Below are 19,979 nucleotides of genomic sequence, written 5' to 3'. Positions count from 1 at the left end.
TTTTTTGAGACAGGGTCTCACTATGTAGTTGAGACTGACCTGGAACTCACTATGTAGCCCAGGCTGGCCTTGAACTCACAGTGATCCTCCTGCCTCAGCCTCCAGAGTGCTGGGATTACAGGTGTGTGTGGCACACCCAGCCCATTCCCTCCATTTTTAAAGCTGTGAAAATCAGTTATAATCATACTTTTAAGAGTCTTCATTGAGAAAAACAGGTCAGAGTATTTGTGAGCAATATGACAAGGTGTCTGGTGTTTTCTTCAAAATAATGCATGATGGAGAAGGGAAGATGAAACAACAGATGAAATAAAATTAGCCACAAGTCCATAGTGGTTGGAGCTGTGTGGTTCCATATTCTTCTTCTCCACTTAGAAAGGTGTTTAAAACTTTTTATAATTATAGACAGAGGAGAGATGGAGTTAAGTGCTAGGAAAAGGATTCGATCATTCATCTCAGCACATGCTCTTTAACAACTTAGAAATATTTCTCTGTCTGAGATCCCAAGAAGATTATATCTTTATTTCAGGGACTAAAAACCTATTGATCTTAGTGTCTACTGGCCCTAGTCTCGTGGTTCAGCTGTCTCTACCAAGAACTGAGCATCTTTCTCCTGCCTGGGACTAGTACCTGGCCACTGTCCCTTCTTGCTGAGTGGCCTTCGGGGCTAAGGGCAGTGGCCTGAGTTGTGCAGTGTTTTGTGGTGTAGGTAGTAGAGCATAAGCAGATCCTTCACCTCTCAGGGGATCTCAGCACCTCCTCCCACAGGGTAATTGGGAGGCCCTGGGGTGCAGACATGGAGCTTTCATGTGACCTAGTAACATGATAAAGTGTTCCTGATTATAGCTGATAAATTGTAGAGCTGTCTGCCACAAGTTTGGGCTCAGCCTCGGCCCCTCATGCCAGCACCAGGCAGCCGAGACCAGTTGTATTAGACGAGGTGAAACTCGCCTGCCATCCTTGCATGAGAACAGCCCATCTCATGCTCACTTCGGCAGCACATATACTAAAATTGGAGAAGAGCCCACCTGCCTCATCCAGTGGGCATTTGTGTCTTGCAGCCCCAAGACCAGCATCTAACAACTCCTCAGCCATGGGGGTGGTTTTGCCATCAAGCGTGAAAGAAAAGGCCAAGGTGAGTGGGACCATTTTCCGAGTTCTTGGATGTGAGAACTCAAGTGCCCTTTAAGGGCCCAGACAAGGGTATGGCCCATCCTGGACTAAGATCTTAACCTGTGTCACCTACTGTAGGATCTTGGTGAGTCCCTCCTACTCTCCGCTTGTCAGTTTCCTTTTCTGTAAGATGGAGGTGATGCTGCTGCAGTGGGCTGCTGGATACAGCACCTGTGCTGGGCAGTTTCGTTCCTCCTTTGCCCCTGCACACAGCTGTTCCCAGAGGAGTTCTTTGTCGGTCCCCAGTTTGTGCCAGGCACTGCCCTGGCAGTAGAGGCACCATGGTGAAAAGGATGCTGTATTTCTAGAACTGTGGTGGCATTTTGTAAATTGGGAACTACAAGAATAGAGTGTATTTTCTGATAACCCATAGAGCACTGTTACAGACCTTAAAACATTATGTTCCTTAAACCTGGAACACTGGCAATAATGTATAAAAGTGATTATGAATGAATGATAATACCCAACAAACCACTGCTTATCATGTAGCAACTGTAATGCAGTGTTCGCGGTGCCTCCGTGAGGGCAGTTTGCCCGAACTTGCCTGGCTAGGAAGCAGCAGTGGGGGGTTCCAGTGTGGGCGGCGGTGCTCTGCGCTGTGCGTCCTGTTGAGCCCCGTGGGCCTGCTCCTCTCGCTCTGCAGACAAAGACCAGGAACGGCAGCAAAACGGTGAACTCTGTGCCACACCTTGCCTCGGGGAAGGCAGTAGTCCACCTCCTTTCCGGGAAGTCACCTAAGAAGTCAGCAGAGCCCTCCGGAAATACTGTTTTGGTCTCGGAAACTGAGGGAGGCAGCATCCGGGCCCTTGGAGCCACTACTAAGCCTGGTGAGAAGCCCCCACCTCTAGGAGATAAGCCAGAGCTACGCTTTGTTAAGCTTAGGGACATTGTGGGATTCAAAGGTGTGCCTCCAAGACAGCGAGGACCAGCTGCAGGGACTCCACTGGGGCTCTCGGTAATCCAGACTGGCCTTCAACTCCCAGCAATCCTGCCTCACCCTCCTGAGTGCTAAAATTACAAGCATGTGCCACCACATCTGGCCTATGAGTCCATTTCTTGTTTAAAATAGGCATTTGTGCCCTTGCCTCTGTGGACCTGGTAGTGAATAGAACATTTATGAACTGTCAGGCCAATGCATGTTTCTGGAGTCCCTATTCTGGCCCTTACCAGAGCCTTAGATGTGCAGGAAACAGGGATATCATGGGTTTCCCCTCTCAGGTAAGGGCTTCTGGAGAAGGTAGACCCGCAGCCTCATGCAGGTGAGAAGCAAATGCCTTAGCTCCTGACTGACAGCAGTTGGGACTGGGGTGGGGCAAGGAGTGTGGAGAAGATGTACCTCAGTCCCCTGTGTCCATCCCTCAGGGACAGTGTCAGCAGCCCAGACCAACAACTCCAGCAAGGACACCTCCAGCTCCAGCGATGAAACAGATGTGGAGGTAATCATGCCCATCCTGAAGAGTGACCTTCTCCACACCTCTGGCTGTCCCAAGAGCCTGGTGGGGTTCAGACACCGCTGGGCCCAGATTAGTGCCGCAGCTTTGCCAGGATCTGGGAAGGCTGTGGCCAGGCGGGGGCAGAGCGGGGGGCGAGGGTGAGAGTCCAGTGCTACGCGGAAGGGACACAGAGCAAGGCTTCTTGGGAGAGCTGGCCCGGAGCACATGGAGTTGGGGGAAAGGGCCTGGACTTCAGAAGAAGAGGAGCGGGAGCACAGGCCTGGGCAGCAGTGTAGCTGTCACATTTGGTCAGAGTGAGGCTACTGAGAGGATTCTGGGCCCACTGGGAGATGCCAGTGTAGGTACCGGGCCAGAATTGGGCAGGCCTCTCAGTCAGTGGCCTTGTCTCTTCTCTGAACTTTGATCTGGGAGGGGTCTTCACAGGTCATTCCTCGTGAATCTGCTAAGTGCCAGACCATGGGAACACATCGCTGTGGCTAGGGGATCTGGCCTCCATGGGAAAGGAAGGGTCCCTTCAGATATTTAACTCTGTTAGGGATGGTCACCAAAGAGACAGCTACAGGACCCCAACTCTGGTGCAGAGCCCCCGGCAGAGGGGCAGCAGATATACGGACAGAAGCAGAGTTCGTGCTTTTAAGGAACAGAGACCTGCAATTTTATGGATGAAGGGGAAAATGATACAAGATGGGGTCACAAGTAGACAAGGGCTAGGTCTGCTGCCCTTCCTAGAACACTACCATAGAAGTTGGAGTTTCATTCTGCAGGCATTGTGAAGCCATGCAGGATTTCAGGCACAGGTAAAGTGGCCTGGTTTATGTTTTGCAGAGATTTCTGGCTATGGCCTGGGTGGGAGGGCAGTGAGACCACTTTGGGAGGTGGGCTGAGAATTGGGGTGCAAATGGCAGGAGATGGTGGTGACAGGGATCAAGGTGTCCAGTGCAAAAGCTCTTTTAGAAAGACCAAAGAAGAAGGAAGAGGGAGGGAGACCAACAAAAGTCAGGGATGTATTGACCCGGTGTCCAAGAGTTGTCCCACCTCACCCAGTAACCTGGCCTAGCCGTGGGCTGTTCCCTGACTTCCACCACCCCAGGACTTGCCAAAGAGAAGGGAGCCACTCTTGCCCCCACTTGGAAACCATTGTCTAGACACAGCCTCTGTGGATGAGGAGGACTGGGTTGAGGGCAGTGCCCTGGGTCAGGAGGGTCTGACAGCATGGAGGTGAGGAAAGGCGCTCACGGACAGCCATGGTAATGTAGACTTTTAGAAGTCAGAGAGAGCTCACGGGAGGAAAGAGTGTTCCCATGGTCTCTCAGCAAGCCAGTGTAGTGCACTGGCACTGACGTCCTCGGCTGGCCTCAGGATGGCCACCATGATCGGCCTCTTTAGTTGAAGGAGCCAAGTGTTGTCGACCGAGACTGTCCCTCAGGCTGGAGTGTGTGCCACACGGGAGCTGAGCCTGGTGGTTAAGAGTTCTGCCCCCAAAGCCAGAGAGCCTGGAGCTTCTGTGTTGACCTGAGAGATTTATACCTCTTGGAAAATGGGTGCAAGGTAGTATCTTGTCTCAGGATGTTGTTGAAAATTAAATGGTATTGGAAGGGGGCTATAAACTGTGAAGCGCCTTCCACAGTTAGGGGAAACAGTTACTCATTTTCTTATTCTGGGCGGAGTCCTCAGTATAAACACCCCAGGTCAGACCCTTGCCAAGGAGTCTTCAGCAAATAAGGCAGCCCCAACCCCTGGGAAAGTGGGGAATGGCACGCACCAGGCCAGAGGAGGTGCCCTCAGCCCAGCTGGTGTGCTGTGAAGCCAAAAGAGGACCCGGAGAGCAGCAAGGAGTCAGAATGAGGAGGAACCCTCTTACCAGGACAACCAGCCATGTGAGCCCCACTTTCCGTCGCCTGGATGCTGGCAGAGCCACTGTGTAATGAGCACCTCTGCCAGAGAGGTCGCCCTGGAGCTTGGGAGAGAGGGGAGACCGATGTGTACATTGAGAGCAAGAGCACTGGGCTGGTGGCTTCAGTGCCTATGGACCTTACCCTTCTGAGCCATGCAGCCTAGAATGCCAGATCCCAGGTGGTGGGTTCTGGGTCCCAATCTGTCATGACCGCTCCACTTGCCTTGGTGTCTCTGTCAAATAAATGGCCTACTGTTCTCATCCCAGCTAGTCCTGCTGTGAGAAGACTTAAGTTTTAATTGTCTGGTCCTCTGGCTTCTCAGACCATATCAGACCCTGAGCAGGTAAACAGCATGGCAGCCAAAAGAATAATGCCAGATGTGGTGACACACGACATAATCCCAGCACTTAGGAGGTTGAGACAGGAGGATCCCCATGAGTTTGAGGCCATCCTGGGTTATACATTAAGTTCAAGCTCAGCCTGAACTGGATAGCAAAATCTTGTCTCACTTACTGTGTAGTTCAGGTTAGCTTTGACCTCACTGTGTAGCCCTAGCTGACCTCAAACTCAGAGATCCTCTTGCCTCAGCCTCCTGAATGCTGGGATTACAGGCATGAGCAAACCCACCCAGGTCAGTTAAAAAAATCTTTGCCTTCCTCTGCCTGCTGATCTTTCCCCTGCCTGCTAATCCTTTTCCCCCAATGCCCTGGCTATTGCTGTGAGAACAGGAAGGAGTAAGTGAGGAGAAACATCACACCTAGGACTGGGGCCGTGCTGTGTCAGATGCTGCAGGACATAGTGTGACAGGGGAGGCCCCAGGTGTTGACCTCTGGGTGAAGACACGCTGAGAGAGGGAGCTCTGGGGCCATCTTGGAAAGTCACCTGGCAGGGAGCACAGCACGTTCCCACAGAGGGAGCACGGGGAGAACTGGCATTCTGAGGATGCAGCCCCCACCAGCCAGCTACCCAGCTCAGAGTGGTCTTGCTGTGCCCAAAGGCTGGTGAGTGCCGTGAGACATTCCGCAGGTGTGAGCTTCGACTGAAAATGAGCAGGCCAAGCAGAGCCTGTCTGGAGTGCTGAGCCCTGATCTCTGGAAGGTTCTGAAGGATCAGAGGCCTGGCCCAGGGATAAGTGGCAGGGACCTTTCTGGGAAGAAAGGGCCTGCAACCCCTACCAAGCCCCAAGGCATACAGAGCCTGAGAGCAGCAGCAGGGAGTGAGGAGAGCACCAGCAAGGTGCTCCAGCAAGCGGGGAGGTGAGGGGTTTTCAGGAGCTCCTGAAGGTGTCACCATTGGGACTTCTGATGGAGGCAAGTACACTGCCCTTTCTTTCTCTAGGTAAAGACATCTGAGAAAATCCTTCAGGTTAGAGCTACCCCAGCTTCTGGCAAAGGGGCCACATGTGAGCTCCCTGGGAAGGCAGGGCCCATAGCCACACAAGCCAAGGCAAGGGGCCCCAAACAGGACTCAGAGAGCAGTAGTGAGGAGGAGTCTGACAGTGAGGTGGAGACACCAGCTGCTATGACTGTGCTTCAGGTGAGGCTTGGGAGGAGACCTCTGCCGCATGTGCCCTGCACCCTTCTTACCATGGGTTGTCACTGCCCCTCTTGGGTCTGTGTCTGTACACACTTATCCTCTGGTTCCTCTGTCTCCCTCTCTCTAGGCAAAGCTCTTAGGAAAGACTCCTCAGGTCAGAGCTGCCTCAGCCCCTGCCAAGGCGCCCCCCAGGAAAGGGGCCCCTCCAGCAGCCCCTGGGAAGACAGGGCCTGCAGCCACCCAGGCCCAGGTGGGGAAGCAGGAGGAGGATTCGGACAGCAGCAGTGAGGAGTCAGACAGTGACGGGGAGACACCAGCAGCCCAGACCCTAACCACGAACCCCTCCCAGGTGAGGCTGCAGACATTTGTGCTCTGTCTAGAAAGGCCTCCCGTGGGCCTGTCGTTCCCCCGTGCGCCTCCCCTGATTCTTGCCTTTGTCACTGCCAGCTGAAGCCCTCCGGAAAGACCCCGCAGGTCAGAGCTGCCTCAGCCCCTGCCAAGGCGCCCCCCAGGAAGGGGGTCCCTCCAGCAGCCCCTGGGAAGACAGGGCCTGCAGCCACCCAGGCCCAGGTGGTGAAGCAGGAGGAGGATTCGGACAGCAGCAGTGAGGAGTCAGACAGTGACAGGGAGACACCAGCAGCCCAGACCCTAACCACGAACCCCTCCCAGGTAAGGCTGCAGACATTTGTGCTCTGTCTAGAAAGGCCTCCCGTGGGCCTGTCGTTCCCCCTGGGTGCCTCCCTGTGATCTTGCCTTTTGTCGCTGCCAGTTGAAACCCTTGAGGAAAGGGAGAATCCATGGGTCAGACCTACCTCCACCATGGAGCTTTCAGGGAGGGGTACCAGCCCATGTTCCCCAGGAAGGCAGGGCCACCGGCCCCTTTGGCCCACTTGGGGAAGTTGGAGGAGGACTTAGAGCAGCAGTAAGGAGGATTTGGGTGGTGAGGGGGGAGGCATCCCCAGCTGTGACCCTGGCCTAGCTGAGACCCCTTCCTGCAAAGTTCTTTGCCACTCAGCACCAGGAGCTTCAGTGGCCTGCTGACCCCCTGCGCCATCCCACTGGATTCGATGTACCATCTTGGTTTTTTTCTCTGTACATATCCACGCTCTCCTAATCCTGTATCTCACTTCAGGCAAAGCCCTCGGGGAAGCTCCTCCAGGTCAGACCTACCTCGGGTCCCACCAAAGGGCCTCTGGGGAAAGGGGCTACCCCTAAACCCCCTCAGAAGTCAGGGCCTATGGCCATTCAGGTCAAGGCTGAAAAGGCCCAGGACGAGTCAGAGAGCAGTGAGGAGTCATCTGACAGTGAGGAGGAGGCACCTGCAGCCGTGACTCCAGCTCGGGTGAGCCCTGGAAGAGGAATCCTAGAACCACCCTCACACAGCCCTACTGGAGCTGGGCTGCTGCTCTGCTCCGTGGTCAGAGTTTGGTTCTGGCCAGTGAGAAGGACAGCCTAGGGCTCCTCTCCAGAACAGATGGGGGTTCTGGATCCAGGAGCCTATCCCAGCCTCTGTCTTCATTGACCCCATAGGCAAAACCAGAGCTGAAAACACCTCAGTCCAAGGCTTCCCCCAGTAAAAGCACCCTCCTCACCCCCACATCTGCCAAGGGTGTCCCAGTGCGAGTGGGCACCCCAGCCCCTTGGAAAGCGGGTACAGTGACTTCTACATCGTGCCCAGCGGTGCCTCAGGGCACCCAGAGGCCAAAGAATGAGTCTTCGAGCAGCGAGGTGGAGTCGGAGCGTGAGGAGGCTACTCCTGCAGCAGTAGTGGCTCAGGTGAGGCCTGTGTCTGCCTGTCCATCCTCAGGCCTGGCCCCACGGGCTCTCTGGGCTCCTGTGAGACCCCTCTCTCACCCACTTTTCATTCCAGGCAAAGTCTCTGGGGAAAGGCCTCCAAGGTCAAGCTGGCTCAGCACCCACCAAGAGGCCCTCAGGGCAAGGGGCCACCCCAGTGCCCCCTGGGAAGACAAGGCCCACAGTTGCCCAGGTCAGAGCTGAAGCTCACGAAAGCTCCGAGAGCAGTGAGGAGGAATCTGACGACAGTGAGGTGGCAGCAGTCGTGACTCCACCACAGGTGAGACCTAGAAGGAGCCAGCCCAGGACAGCCCACCTGGGCTCAGTCAGGGCTGACCATGGGCTTACTGGCAGCCTCTGAGCCTCTCGTGCCCGTTTCCTTCTTCATGTCCTTTGTGATTCTGAGGGCTCCCACAGGTTCTCGTGCTTTCCACAGGCCCTACTGAGTAACCGCTCTACTGGGTGCTTAGACAGCTCCCCCTGGAAGGGGTGTGGACAAGTGCACAATTTTTGCAGCAGGGCAAGGCAATTTGCAGTAGAGAGTGTGTGCCAGGCTGACAGGATGAGATCACAATTGGGGGTTTTCAGGAGAATGGCATCTAAGTCAGGGACTGAGTCCCATGGTGAAGTGGGAAGTAAAGTATTCGGGCAGAGAAAGCAATAGGTGCAGAGGCCAGGAGGAGGGGGCACCTGGCTTGGGGAGGCCACGAGTAGCACATCTGGTGGGGTCGTGCTTCGTTGGGGTAGGGGTAAATAACAGCAGTTTGAAGCTATACTGTCCCAGGTCCACACCTAGCAAGTGAGACAGTCTTTGGGCCTCTGGGTACTCTGGTATGTTGGAAATCAGCCCTTCCGGGCCTGGGTGAGGGTGTAGGTGGGATCTCACCTGCCACCTCCAGGAGGGCCTGCATCTGGCAAGCTTGTCAACTGAGGTGGGCCACATTGATACAGCAGAAGAAAGAGTTGGGCCTCTCAGCCCAGAAGAGCAGTGAGAAGTGAAGATATCTCACTGCCTACACTCACCCGCCCCCTGTTGATTATTTTTAATTGTTGCTCTTGTTTTTTGTTGTTTTGTTGTTGTTCTTTTCTTTTTTTCTTTTTCAATAACCACTCAGAAATGAGTCATTTCTTTTTTCCCTGTACCAGACCACACATTTCTGCAGGTCCCTCTCTTACTGTTGACTCGTGGCTCCCAAGGCCCCAGATTCCTGTAGTGAGGTTTTAAACTATGCGGGGCCCTTCCTGATTGCAGGCCTAGTAGGCTCCTCTCCTGTGCTCTGGCTGCAGACACATCCCAGACCCGGGGCCCCCAGGCTGTCACTGTGCAGATCACTTAAATCTCTGTCTTCCCACCTGAGCCTCCCACCTGTACCATGAGGTAGGCGTTTTATTTTTGTTCTTCGAACCATAGGTTATTTAGAAGTGGGTTGTTTAATTTCCAAATATCTGGGATTACCCAGGTTTCTTTCTGTTGTTGATTGCTAATTTAATCTTCTGTGGCGAGAGTTCATTTTCTGTATGACTTCAGCCCTTTTCTGTACTGAGACTTACTAGGACAAGACAAGGTGGTCTTCGTGTCTTTCGTTCTGTTTTCTCACATCCGGGTAAAAGGTAGACTCCGTATCATTGTGCTGAGCTCCCCACAGTCACAGTCTACTCCTCAGAGACTCCCTCAGGCCCTGACTCTTCCTCTCACTTCACCCTTGCACAGAGGGGATGCTGGAGGCCGGGGCGTCTTCTGACACTGACCACATGACGTCCCTAAGGGAGGCAAGGCCCTGAGGTCCTCACTGTTTCACATCAGCAGGCCTCGTTCGCACTCCTTTCGGGAAATGTCGTTCTGGAAATTTACCTCTTTGTCACTTTCGTCTCTCTAGATTTGGATTTGCTGAAGACCCTGACGGGCATTGTGGTCACCCTGGATTTCGTTTTAAGATTCGGTTAGCTCAGTGGGTTTTAGCTCAGGGGTTCTGCCGCCTGCCTCGCAAGTGCAAGATCCCAAGTTCAGTCTCCGGTGCCCCCCCCAATTGGGTTAAGCTGAAGAAAATTTGTAACAATTGCTTTCCGCTGTGGTCTGTTATCTTTGCTACCTGACGGTGGTAGCTCAAGCTCTAGCTCAGCATTCCAGCCAGCAGGGAGGAGAAAGAGACACATTTCTTACCTGCCTTTTATGGCACCCAACTTATATTTCATTAATCAGAATTTAATAGCATGGTGACTTGGCTGAAAGGCATCTGGAAAACAACTTTGTTCTAGGTAGCCTTACGCTCCGCTAACATGAAGGAAAGTACTTACTATAATGAGTGTGAATGTTAAATATGTGCCAGGCACTATGTTAAGCACTAAATCTCCTATTTAATCCTCACCATAGCACTATAGATTGGCCTTGTTGTTATCCCCATTTTATGGAGGAGAAAACAGTCCCAGTAAGATCAAATGGTTTATTCAAATCACATGGCTGTTACATGAAGGAGCCAAATCTAAGCTCGGGCATCTTGTTCCAGAACAGCGGTCTTGGCTGCACTGTACTCTTTTTGGTTTGGTTTGGTTTGTTCTGTTTTGTTTTTGGTACCGGGGATCGAACTCCAGACCTTGAGCTTGCAAGGCAGGGGGCGGAACCACTGAGCTAAATCCCCAGCCCTCCACTGCACTCTTGCATGTCACCTTCTCCTTCCCATAATTCCCTTTTCTCCTTCCAGGCAAAAGCCCCAGGGAAAACCCCTCAAGCCAAAGCCAACCCAGCTTCCACCAAGGCATCTACAAACAAAGGGGCAGCATCAGCTCCTGGAAAACCAGTCACTGTGGTTGCGCAAGCTAAACCAGGATCCATTACCAAGGCAAGTGGGGCCAGAAGCCACAGAAGTATTGGAGATTGGGGTGAAAGGAGGACCCAGCAGCGACCTCAACCTGGACCGGTGCCCTGCCTGCCACGGTGGGGGCCTCACCTAGAGGGAGTCATGCTCTGCACGTCTTCCTTCCCCAATACTGTTATCTCCTGCTTCAGGGAAAGTCACCAGGGAGAACCCCGAGGGACAGTACCATCTCAGCAAGGGGCCAGGCAGCAGCAGCAGGGAAGGGAGTGACCACAGCAGCCCGGGCCCAGGAGGGTCCCACTCAAGGGTCAGAAGAGAAGGACTCGGAGAGCAGTGAGGAGTCCTCAGAGAGTGAGGAGAAGGTGCCAACCCAGGTGGGCCAGGGCTGGGCCAGGAGCAGCCCCGTGCTGTACCCTCTGCCAGGACCTGCTGGTGCACCGAGGACTCTGCCCTCAGGCACAGCTCCGTTCACCCTGCCTCCTGCAGGCCTTCCCTCAGGCTCTTCCTCCTCCCTCTCTCCCTCTCTCTCAAGGTAAAGCCCTCGGGGAAGACCCCGCAGGTCAGAGCTGCCTCAGCCCCTGCCAAGGCACCCCCCAGGAAAGGGGCCCCTCCAGCAGCCCCTGGGAAGACAGGGCCTGCAGCCACCCAGGCCCAGGTGGGACCCAGCCCCTCAAGGCACCCCCCAGGAAGGGGGCCCCTCCAGCAGCCCCTGGGAAGACAGGGCCTGCAGCCACCCAGGCCCAGGTGGGGAAACAGGAGGAGGATTCGGACAGCAGCAGTGAGGAGTCGGACAGTGACGGGGAGACACCAGCAGCGCAGACCCTAACCACGAACCCCTCCCAGGTGAGGCTGCAGATAACCATATCCTGTCTTGAAAGGCCTCCTGTGGGCCTGTCATTTGCTTCTGAGGACTTTCCCCTGATCATGCTCTTTCTCACTACCAGGTAAAGCCCTCGGGGAAGACCATGCAGGTCAGAGCTGCCTCAGCCCCTGCCAAGGCACCCCCCAGGAAAGGGGCCCCTCCAGCAGCCCCTGGGAAGACAGGGCCTGCAGCCACCCAGGCCCAGGTGGGGAAGCAGGAGGATTTGGACAGCAGCAGTGAGGAGTCGGACAGTGACGGTGAGACACCAGCAGCCCAGACCCTAACCACGAACCCCTCCCAGGTGAGGCTGCAGACATTTGTGCTCTGTCTAGAAAGGCCTCCCGTGGGCCTGTCGTTCCCCTCTGCACCTCCCCTGATTCTTGCCTTTGTCACTGCCAGCTGAAGCCCTCCGGGAAGACCCCGCAGGTCAGAGCTGCCTCAGCCCCTGCCAAGGGGTCCCCTGCGAATGGTACCTCTCCAGCAGCCCCTGGGAGGACAGGGCCTGCAGCCACTCTGGCCCAGGTGGGGAACCAGGAGGAGGAGGATTCGGACAGCAGCAGTGAGGAGTCGGACAGTGACGGGGAGACACTGGCAGTGAGGAGTGCAGCCCAGGTGAGACCTGCAGAACCTGCTGTCCACTGCCACACACTCAGTTGCAACTTGAGTTGAAGTCCATTGGGAAAGGAAGAGCAGATTTAGGCTCTGACTCAAGGATCATTAGGTAAAACCTGCTGTAAACACCCCACACCTAGGCGCTCCTGTGGGTTCCATCCCCTCCGTGATATGGCAGGTACACCAGTCCCATGAAAGGCTAAGCTAGCCAATCCCGCCAAGGCGCATGGGCTGAGTCGCAGGTGAGAGTCATAAAGAGGCTTGTGGAGGGGTTTGTAGTTTTTTTGCCTGAATCCCAGGAACCACAGTGCCTGAAGAGATGGAGGAAGTCACATCCCTCACATGGGCCTGGGGCTTCTCTCTCTTGAGGAAGGGCCTGAGCCCTGGGGGTGGGAGAAAAGGATTTAGAAACTGACTGAGACAATTTTCTTCTCTCGGAAGGCAGAGGGCTATGTCCTGCAAAAACAAATTTCAGGGTGACAGGCTTAGTTGGGGCCCAGGCATGTGGTGGAAATGATTGACCCAGGGAAGGTGGGGAAGTGCTGGCAGATGACAAGCAGCATTGAGCCTTGGTGTCAGAAAAGACAGCAGGGAGGTAGCAAGTAGCACAAACTTGAGGTCCCTGTCGGTTTCAGCCAGTCATGACCTTGTAGAAGTAATAGATCCTTCTTGTGGCCAGATCTTCTGTTTTTTAAAGGAAGCAGGAAGTCGCCCCACTGGGCCACACTCCACCCCTCTTAGATTTCTGTTTTCTTCGTGCATGAAACAAGCACGAAGAATTAAGTTAAATCCTCGTACCCTTAACCCCTGCCTTGGGTGCAAACTGTTGGACATGAAAGACATTGGCTCTGCCCTCAAGGACAGGACAGGTGACTGGATCATCAGAGAACCTTCTGGACGTCTTCTGTCTGGTTTCTGAGAGCCAAAAGAGTATGGGCACAGCTTGAAGGAACACCAGCTGATCACCAGCCGTGAAGTAGAGCTGGCTTCGCCACGCAGTATGCATGGGGGCTGTACAAGGGCAGGTGCAGCAGTGAAGGTTGCTAGTTGCCTGCTACTCGGAGTGTTTATGGAGGGCATAGCCCTATGCATCCTTTTTGGTTCTCGGGTTTTAGTGAGTTGTCTCACTAGGGATGTGGCTAGGCCCCAGGAGAAAAACCTAACTTAAAAGAGCTAAAACAGCCTGGCATGGTGGCATACACCTTTAAGCCCAGCATTCAGGAGGCTGAGGCAAGAGGATCGCAAGGCGTTCAAGGCCAGTTTGAACTGCATAGTGACACCCTGTCTCTCACACACACAAAAGCAAAAACCCTAAGGGAATTGATTGCTGCACCATAGTACATGAAGTTCCAGGGTTAGACTGCTGCAAAAGTGGTTCCTGTAGCAGCTTGGAATCCGTGGTGACCCCGGTTTCTTGCATCCATGTCCCACCAGCCTTGTGGGATAGGAGAGGATTCCTCAGGTCTCCTTGTCCAGGTCTCAGGCCAGAGTTGCCCTGCCCCTGTCCTCGGTCAGTGTTGAGGGGCTTGTGATTTTCCTGTCTAGGAGGAGGAGCCAGCTTCCCCAGAGCCTGTGTGAGGGATGCTAGGATATAGTGGGGTTTCTGTGAGCAAGGAAGACATGGGTGCAAGGCTGTTGGGGAGACAACCAGAAGTGTGCATTATGGTTGCCCCATTTAAAAATTTGGAGAGCCAGGGATTTAGCTCAGGGGCATCGTGCCTGCCTCACAAGTGCAAGGTTTGGAGTTCAATCCATGGTACATGTTTTTCCTTTTCTCTTTTTTTTTTTCTTTTCCCTTTTTACCTTTCCCCTACTCCTCGCACTTCCCCTACTCTTTTAGATCTTTTCTTCCTATTACACAATATCAATTACACATTTTCATCCTTATTTACACTTTTAGTTTTTCATACCTGAGAAACTATTCAGTATTTACACGTCTTATTAATTTGATTTAAGAGTATGGCCTCAATGTGTATCCACTTAGCTATAAATATCTCTAGTATCTTGTTCTTTATGGCTGAGTAGTACTCCATTTTATAAAATACATCTTTATCTAGTCTTCACCTGGTGGGCAATTGGGGCTGTTTCCAAGTTTTAGCTGCTATAAACTGTGCCACTATAAACATGGGTGAGTATATTTCACTGTGGTCTGATTCTTTTAATTCTTTTGGGAAGATACTCAGCAGTGGGATAGTTGAGTGAAATGGGATTGTAATCCTAATTGTTTGAGGTATCTCCGTATTGATTTCCACAGTGGTTGCACCAGTCTGCACTCCCACCAACGATGAAGGTTTCCTTTCTCCCCAGCATTTCTTATTGGTTGATTTCTTGTGGCAGCCATTCTTTCTCAGTGAGCTGGAATCTCAGTGTTGTTTTCATCTGCATCTCTTGAATGACCAGTGATACTGAACATTTTTCATATGTTTATTTGCTGCTTTTACTTCTTTGTCTGAGAAATGTCTGTTCATTTCAGATGCCCATTTTTGGATTTTGTTCTTCATATTTGCAGGGTCTGTGTTTTTGTTGTGTTTTCTTGTTTTGCGTTCTTTATATTCTAGATAGTAGACCTTTGTCTGAGAAACAGCTGGTAAAATTTTTTTCCCACATTGTCTCTTAGCTCTGTTGGTGATTTCTCTTGCAGTACAGAAGCTTTTAAATAGGATGAAATCCCAGTTGTTGATTCTTTGTTCTAGTTCCCATGCTACTGATGATGTTCATAAAGCCTTTTCCTATGCCAGTTTCTTCAAGAGTTCTAACTTGTCTTCCAGCAAGTTTAGTGTTTCTGTTTTGATATTTAGATCTTTAATCCACTTGGATTTTAGTTTAGTGCATGGTAAAAGTTATGGGTCTAGTTTTAATCTTTGGCAAGTTGAAATCCAGTTTTTCCAACACCACTTAGTAAATCTTTCCTTCAGTGAGGATGGTTGACTCCTTTGTCAAAGATGAGGTAGCTGAGTATGTTTGGAATTGTTTCTGCATCTTCTAATCTGTTCCACTAATCTTTGGGTCTGTGTTTTCATACGTACCATGCTGTTTTCATCAAAGTGGCTTTGTAGTATAATTTTAAGTTGGGGATTGTGATACCCCCTGCCATGTCTCTGTTGCCTAGAATTGCTTTTGCTATTCTACTCCTTTGTCAAAGATGAGGTAGCTGAGTATGTTTGGAATTGTTTCTGCATCTTCTAATCTGTTCCACTAATCTTTGGGTCTGTGTTTTCATACGTACCATGCTGTTTTCATCAAAGTGGCTTTGTAGTATAATTTTAAGTTGGGGATTGTGATACCCCCTGCCATGTCTCTGTTGCCTAGAATTGCTTTTGCTATTCTAGGTCTCCACTGATTCTAAAAATGACAAAGTGGCTTTGTAGTATAATTTTAAGTTGGGGATTGTGATACCCCCTGCCATGTCTCTGTTGCCTAGAATTGCTTTTGCTATTCTAGGTCTCCACTGATTCTAAATGAATTTTTGTATTGTTTTCTCTGGTTCAGTGAAATAATACTGTTGGGATTTCCATCGGGATGTAATCCCATCATTTATGGGGCTGAGGCAGAAGGATCCCAAGTTCAAGGCCAGCCTGGGATACATAGTGCGAACCTATCTCAAAACAAACAAAAATATTGGAAAGTGACATGCACACATCAGAATCTTCCAGCTTCTTTGGAGAAATTGGAAGCCTCAGTAGCCGAGGTCTCACTTTTCTGGCTGGGCTGAGTGATGAAAGGAGTGAATTAGTGTCAACACTGGCTTGTCTCTGCTGTCCAAGTCTCCTCTGGCCTGCAACTTCAGAGTCCCCGAGATAGACTGCTCCGCACTCTGGCCAGGTGGCAGGAAGGAATGGCAGCCTGTGGAATCCGTCTCCATGGCACCCACGTCTAGCTGGAGTATTAAAACCAGATGCGGCGATCCTGCCTGCAGCCTTGTCCCAGGCTGCTGTCACCTCCTTCAGAACACCGGCCATCGGTACCATGCCCCCCAAGGCTCTGGCTGGGTCTGAATTGTGTACCCTTAAGGCTCAGAGTCAGCTCTGGAAGGCGCTGAGCAGGGCGGAGGTGCGCATTCCCGGAGCTGTGGGACATGCCAGCCCAGCAGCTGTCCAGGTGCGACTCCCCTTGGCTGATTCCCTTCATGTGCTTCTTCAGGTCCTTTCCTTGCAGAAGGATGTTGCCTCAAAAACTGCCAGAAGCAACGCCCTGACCCTGGCACCCCCAGAAAAGAGCCCAGAGGGGTCCTCCGAGACCAGTGATGAGGAGCTGCCCTCCAGCCAGGTAGGCTGCACCTTGTCCCTGAGGGCACAGCAGGCGAGGAGCTGTCGGGGGGAGAAGGCAGATCTTCCCACAGGGAGGACCTCACCGCCTTCACACAGAACTTTCCGGCTCCCTCGCCTTGGACTCACTTGTCTGAGCAGTACGCCACAAGGCCCTGCAGAGCAGTTAGACCTGCAAGCTTCAGAGTTGGTGCTGAAAAGTCACACCCAGCTCTGTGACCCTGGGCAGAGACCTCTTGACCCTTTTGAGGCTCTGTCACAGGTATGAGACAAGGTAGTGACAGTGCCCTAGACACAGTCCCTTGCCTGAGCAGCAGGGCAGCAGTTGTGCCTCATGACAGGTCAGAATGGAGGCCCAAGGAACGGAAGTGATTTCTCCAGTGCTCACAAAGAGGATGGGGAAAAGCATAGATACTGGGCCCCAGTGCCCTGTGTCCCTCATTTGCTGTCTGGGACCAGGACCTTTCCCTGTGAGACTGGCAGAACCCCACGGGCCTTGCCCGGGCCCTTCTGGCCCAAGCACCTGTGGCAGCTTTGCCTTCACTGCCGCGCCTACCCCCTCCCAGACCAGGCCCCCCAGGGGGACCAAGCTACCTCCTCTCTGCTTCACAGACCCGAGGGGCCCCTGGTGTGTGAAGCCAGGCCTGTAGAGCAGACGGCACTGCCCTTCGTCCTCCCCTGTCCCCACAGCCTGGACACTCCTGCCACCCTCAGCAGAGCCAGTGGCGTCACACCCTGTCCCTTCTGTATTGTGTACACACTTCCGTCTGTCCGTCCATCACATCCAGCCGAGGCTCCTCGCACACCTGAAGTGTTGGGGTGATCACTGCCTTTCTCCTAAAGCACAGATTACCAAAATGGTGGCGCACAGCTGCAGCTAACAGTGCTGATCCCTCCCTGTGTGCTGGGCACTGAAGCCTGGTGTTTCATTATTGAATTCCGTCCCCACAAATACACAGGAAGGACCCTTAGAGAAGATGAAGGACTTGCACTCTATACCCAGGCCGGCCTCCCTCACCTGCTGCCCGACACCCCCTCTCCTGGGCTTGGCCTTTACCCTCTGGCTCACTGTGGAGACTGAGGCTACCCGCTTCTCAGGGGGCTCCAGGTTTCCAGGAGTGAGGGGCTGCTTGGCCTTTCTCTGCGGGGGCTGGGCTAACATAATTCAAATGAACACCCTGCTTAAACTGAACCATTGAATTGTATGTTAGTCCTGAAGGTTCTGGAGTTGCTATTTAAAAAGCAGAAAGGAAATATCTGGCAGTTAGTACATCCCCCGAGGTGGATTCAGGGAAGATGGGTGCAGCCTGGGGAGCTGCAGCCTCCACCATCTGGGGGGCTTTGCCCCTCCACCCCTGCTCACCTGTGAGCTTTGCTGTCACTTTCATGTACTCACTGGCCCTTCTCTTTTGGTGGGTGTTGTAGTCCACCGGTGGGTGCTGGGACTGGCTGCCCAGGTCAGGGCTGAGCCCCAGGCTTTGAGGCCAGAAGAAGGCCAGCTCCATTCCCAGGCCCTCACTGCACCCAGCTCCGCTGTACAGAGCATAAACGTTGGGCCAGGGTCTGTACTGTGGCCTGGGTGGGTACCAGGTTAGACATGAAGTGAATGCGTGCATACAGCTTGATTGGTTTGTTTATAATGTCACAGATACCACATGTTGTAAATCATAAAGGTATATAGCTCTTACTTACCAATGAAAATTCATTAATTTTTTAAATGTCACTTCCATCACTGTGCCAAAGCAAAAAATTAAATTAAAAATTAAATCAGCCCTGTCCTTGAAGTTTCAGATGAGTCAGGAAAAAAAGGGAAACCTGTAAGAAAATTAAGTTAGGACATGAGATTAGGCTTGTTTGAGGAATTCTGGATGCAGCTCCTGCCAGCTCTGGGAGAACTAACCATCTGGCACCGTTTGCTGGTCATCCTGGCTAAGGCTGCTTGCTCCCTCTGCATCTCAATTTTCTCATCCCCTGGGGTGAGATTCCCCAGAGTTTAGAAGCTAAAGCCCCTGCCACATCCCCAGAGAACAGAATTCTGCTTTGCTGGGGTGGACTGTCACACGATCTGTGAGCTGATACCCACGCAGTGTTTTGGGTTTTTTTCGTAGGGCTAGGGATTTGCACAGCAAACTTCTACCACTGAGCTACATACCCAGCCCTTTTTTATTTGTTTTAAATTTGAAACAGGGTCTCCCTAAATTGCCCAGGTAGCCTCAAACTCCTGACCCACCTGCCTCAAATTCTGGAGTAGCTGGGACTACCGGTGTGCCATCACACTTCAGTGTGTGCTCAGCTCCACTGGGGCCAGAAGTCAGTGGGTCCTAGGTCCTTGGCAGCTACAGGAGGTGAGGCCAAGGCTCGGGTGGGCCCTCACTTCCGGTGTGCTTCCCCAGCCCGCCCCCAGTATACCCTGAGTGCTGTTTCCCATCTAATGGCCCAGTGGCGATCATTGTTAGCCTTTCAGCAGGTGGGAATCTGAGGCTTAGGAAGCCAGAACTTGGCCACATAGGAAAGTCCTGGGAACAAACGAGTCCCCCACACACACTGTAGCAGCAGAGCCCCCTTTTTTGAATTCTGCAAACCTGATTATTGAGTTCCTGTCTTACAGCCGCACAGTGCTGTGGGCCCCCTGGGCCCCGGCCCGCCCTCTGCATCCAGGCCCTGCACCACCACCCTCCCACAGCCCAGGGCTGGGATGGGTGGCGTGGGCAGGTGGAGCTAGGAGGAGGCTTTTGCTTCTGAGCTGCTTTTAACATCCCAAGACGCTATTGTTTGCCTCAGTGGGTTCGTTGCCTCTCTCAGTCCCCAACAATCTGTCCCTCTGTCTTCTCACATATATATAGATCCCCTCCCTCCGCTGCAAGCCTTCTCCCACTTTCCATCCTTCTCTTTTCCATCACGTGGGAAGGGAGGCTCTGGAAGTGGCAGATCAGAGCAGTGGCGGGGGAGGCTGTTTGGCAGCCTGAGGGCCTAAGCCCAGCAGACTTCCAGCCTCGGGCGGGCACCTTTTTGTTTCACTTTGACTTTGCTTCTCTCTCCGTGGCACCCTGGGAGGCGGGCAGACCTCAGACCTTTCCTTTCCCTACTCCGGTGTCAAGCAGCCCTTCCTTCTGCCCCAAATCTCCCTGTTTCCTGCTAGGGCAGGAATAGACCTTGACCGAGCTCTGACATTTGAGAGATAGAAAGCAGACATCCCCAGCTCCCTGGTCCATAGCTGCTCATTTCCTCACTGGCCTGGGACTTTTGGAAGGAAACGGGAACAAAGCGTCCTAGTGTGTGGTAGCACTTCAGGGGGCCAAGGTGCTAGGCCGAACTGGCCAGTTCCAGGTGCTCCTGCTGCTGCTCCCTAGCACTTCTGCCTGTCCCACTGGGAAGTCGTGAGCCCAGAGGAGGTCGTGTAAAGAACCCCACATCTCTCCCAGCCTCAGCACCGCTGAGCTGGCTCACCACATGCACCCCCTTCATTCGCTTCCCAGCACCCCTGGTTTGAAGCTGCAATGGGACATTGTTTTATCAACTGGGATTTCACTGTGCAGCTTTAAATGACAAGGACTCTTTTTTTTTTTTTTTTTTTTTTT

The 19,979-nt window shown here is 52.8% G+C and overlaps 1 protein-coding gene across 1 annotated transcript in view; it reads left to right on the top strand.

Annotated features, from left to right (window-relative positions):
- Tcof1 (treacle ribosome biogenesis factor 1) overlaps nucleotides 1–19,979 on the top strand; it is a 46,984-nt gene that overhangs the window by 15,729 nt on the left and 11,276 nt on the right. The window contains exons 5-20 of the mRNA XM_010627275.2: nucleotides 1,059–1,132; nucleotides 1,814–1,997; nucleotides 2,533–2,606; nucleotides 5,858–6,055; nucleotides 6,183–6,404; nucleotides 6,503–6,724; nucleotides 7,188–7,397; nucleotides 7,586–7,831; nucleotides 7,926–8,129; nucleotides 10,549–10,686; nucleotides 10,854–11,036; nucleotides 11,195–11,317; nucleotides 11,407–11,505; nucleotides 11,607–11,825; nucleotides 11,924–12,136; nucleotides 16,277–16,402. Coding sequence (XP_010625577.1) covers nucleotides 1,059–1,132; nucleotides 1,814–1,997; nucleotides 2,533–2,606; nucleotides 5,858–6,055; nucleotides 6,183–6,404; nucleotides 6,503–6,724; nucleotides 7,188–7,397; nucleotides 7,586–7,831; nucleotides 7,926–8,129; nucleotides 10,549–10,686; nucleotides 10,854–11,036; nucleotides 11,195–11,317; nucleotides 11,407–11,505; nucleotides 11,607–11,825; nucleotides 11,924–12,136; nucleotides 16,277–16,402 — 2,735 coding nt within the window. The remainder of the gene's footprint in view (nucleotides 1–1,058; nucleotides 1,133–1,813; nucleotides 1,998–2,532; nucleotides 2,607–5,857; nucleotides 6,056–6,182; nucleotides 6,405–6,502; nucleotides 6,725–7,187; nucleotides 7,398–7,585; nucleotides 7,832–7,925; nucleotides 8,130–10,548; nucleotides 10,687–10,853; nucleotides 11,037–11,194; nucleotides 11,318–11,406; nucleotides 11,506–11,606; nucleotides 11,826–11,923; nucleotides 12,137–16,276; nucleotides 16,403–19,979) is intronic.

Source organism: Fukomys damarensis, unplaced genomic scaffold, assembly GCF_012274545.1.
Source record: "Fukomys damarensis isolate Sample0158 unplaced genomic scaffold, DMR_v1.0_HiC HiC_scaffold_3, whole genome shotgun sequence".
NCBI lineage: Eukaryota > Metazoa > Chordata > Mammalia > Rodentia > Bathyergidae > Fukomys > Fukomys damarensis.
Note: the sequence above shows the minus strand (reverse complement) of the source record. Positions and strands in the feature narration are given on the sequence as shown.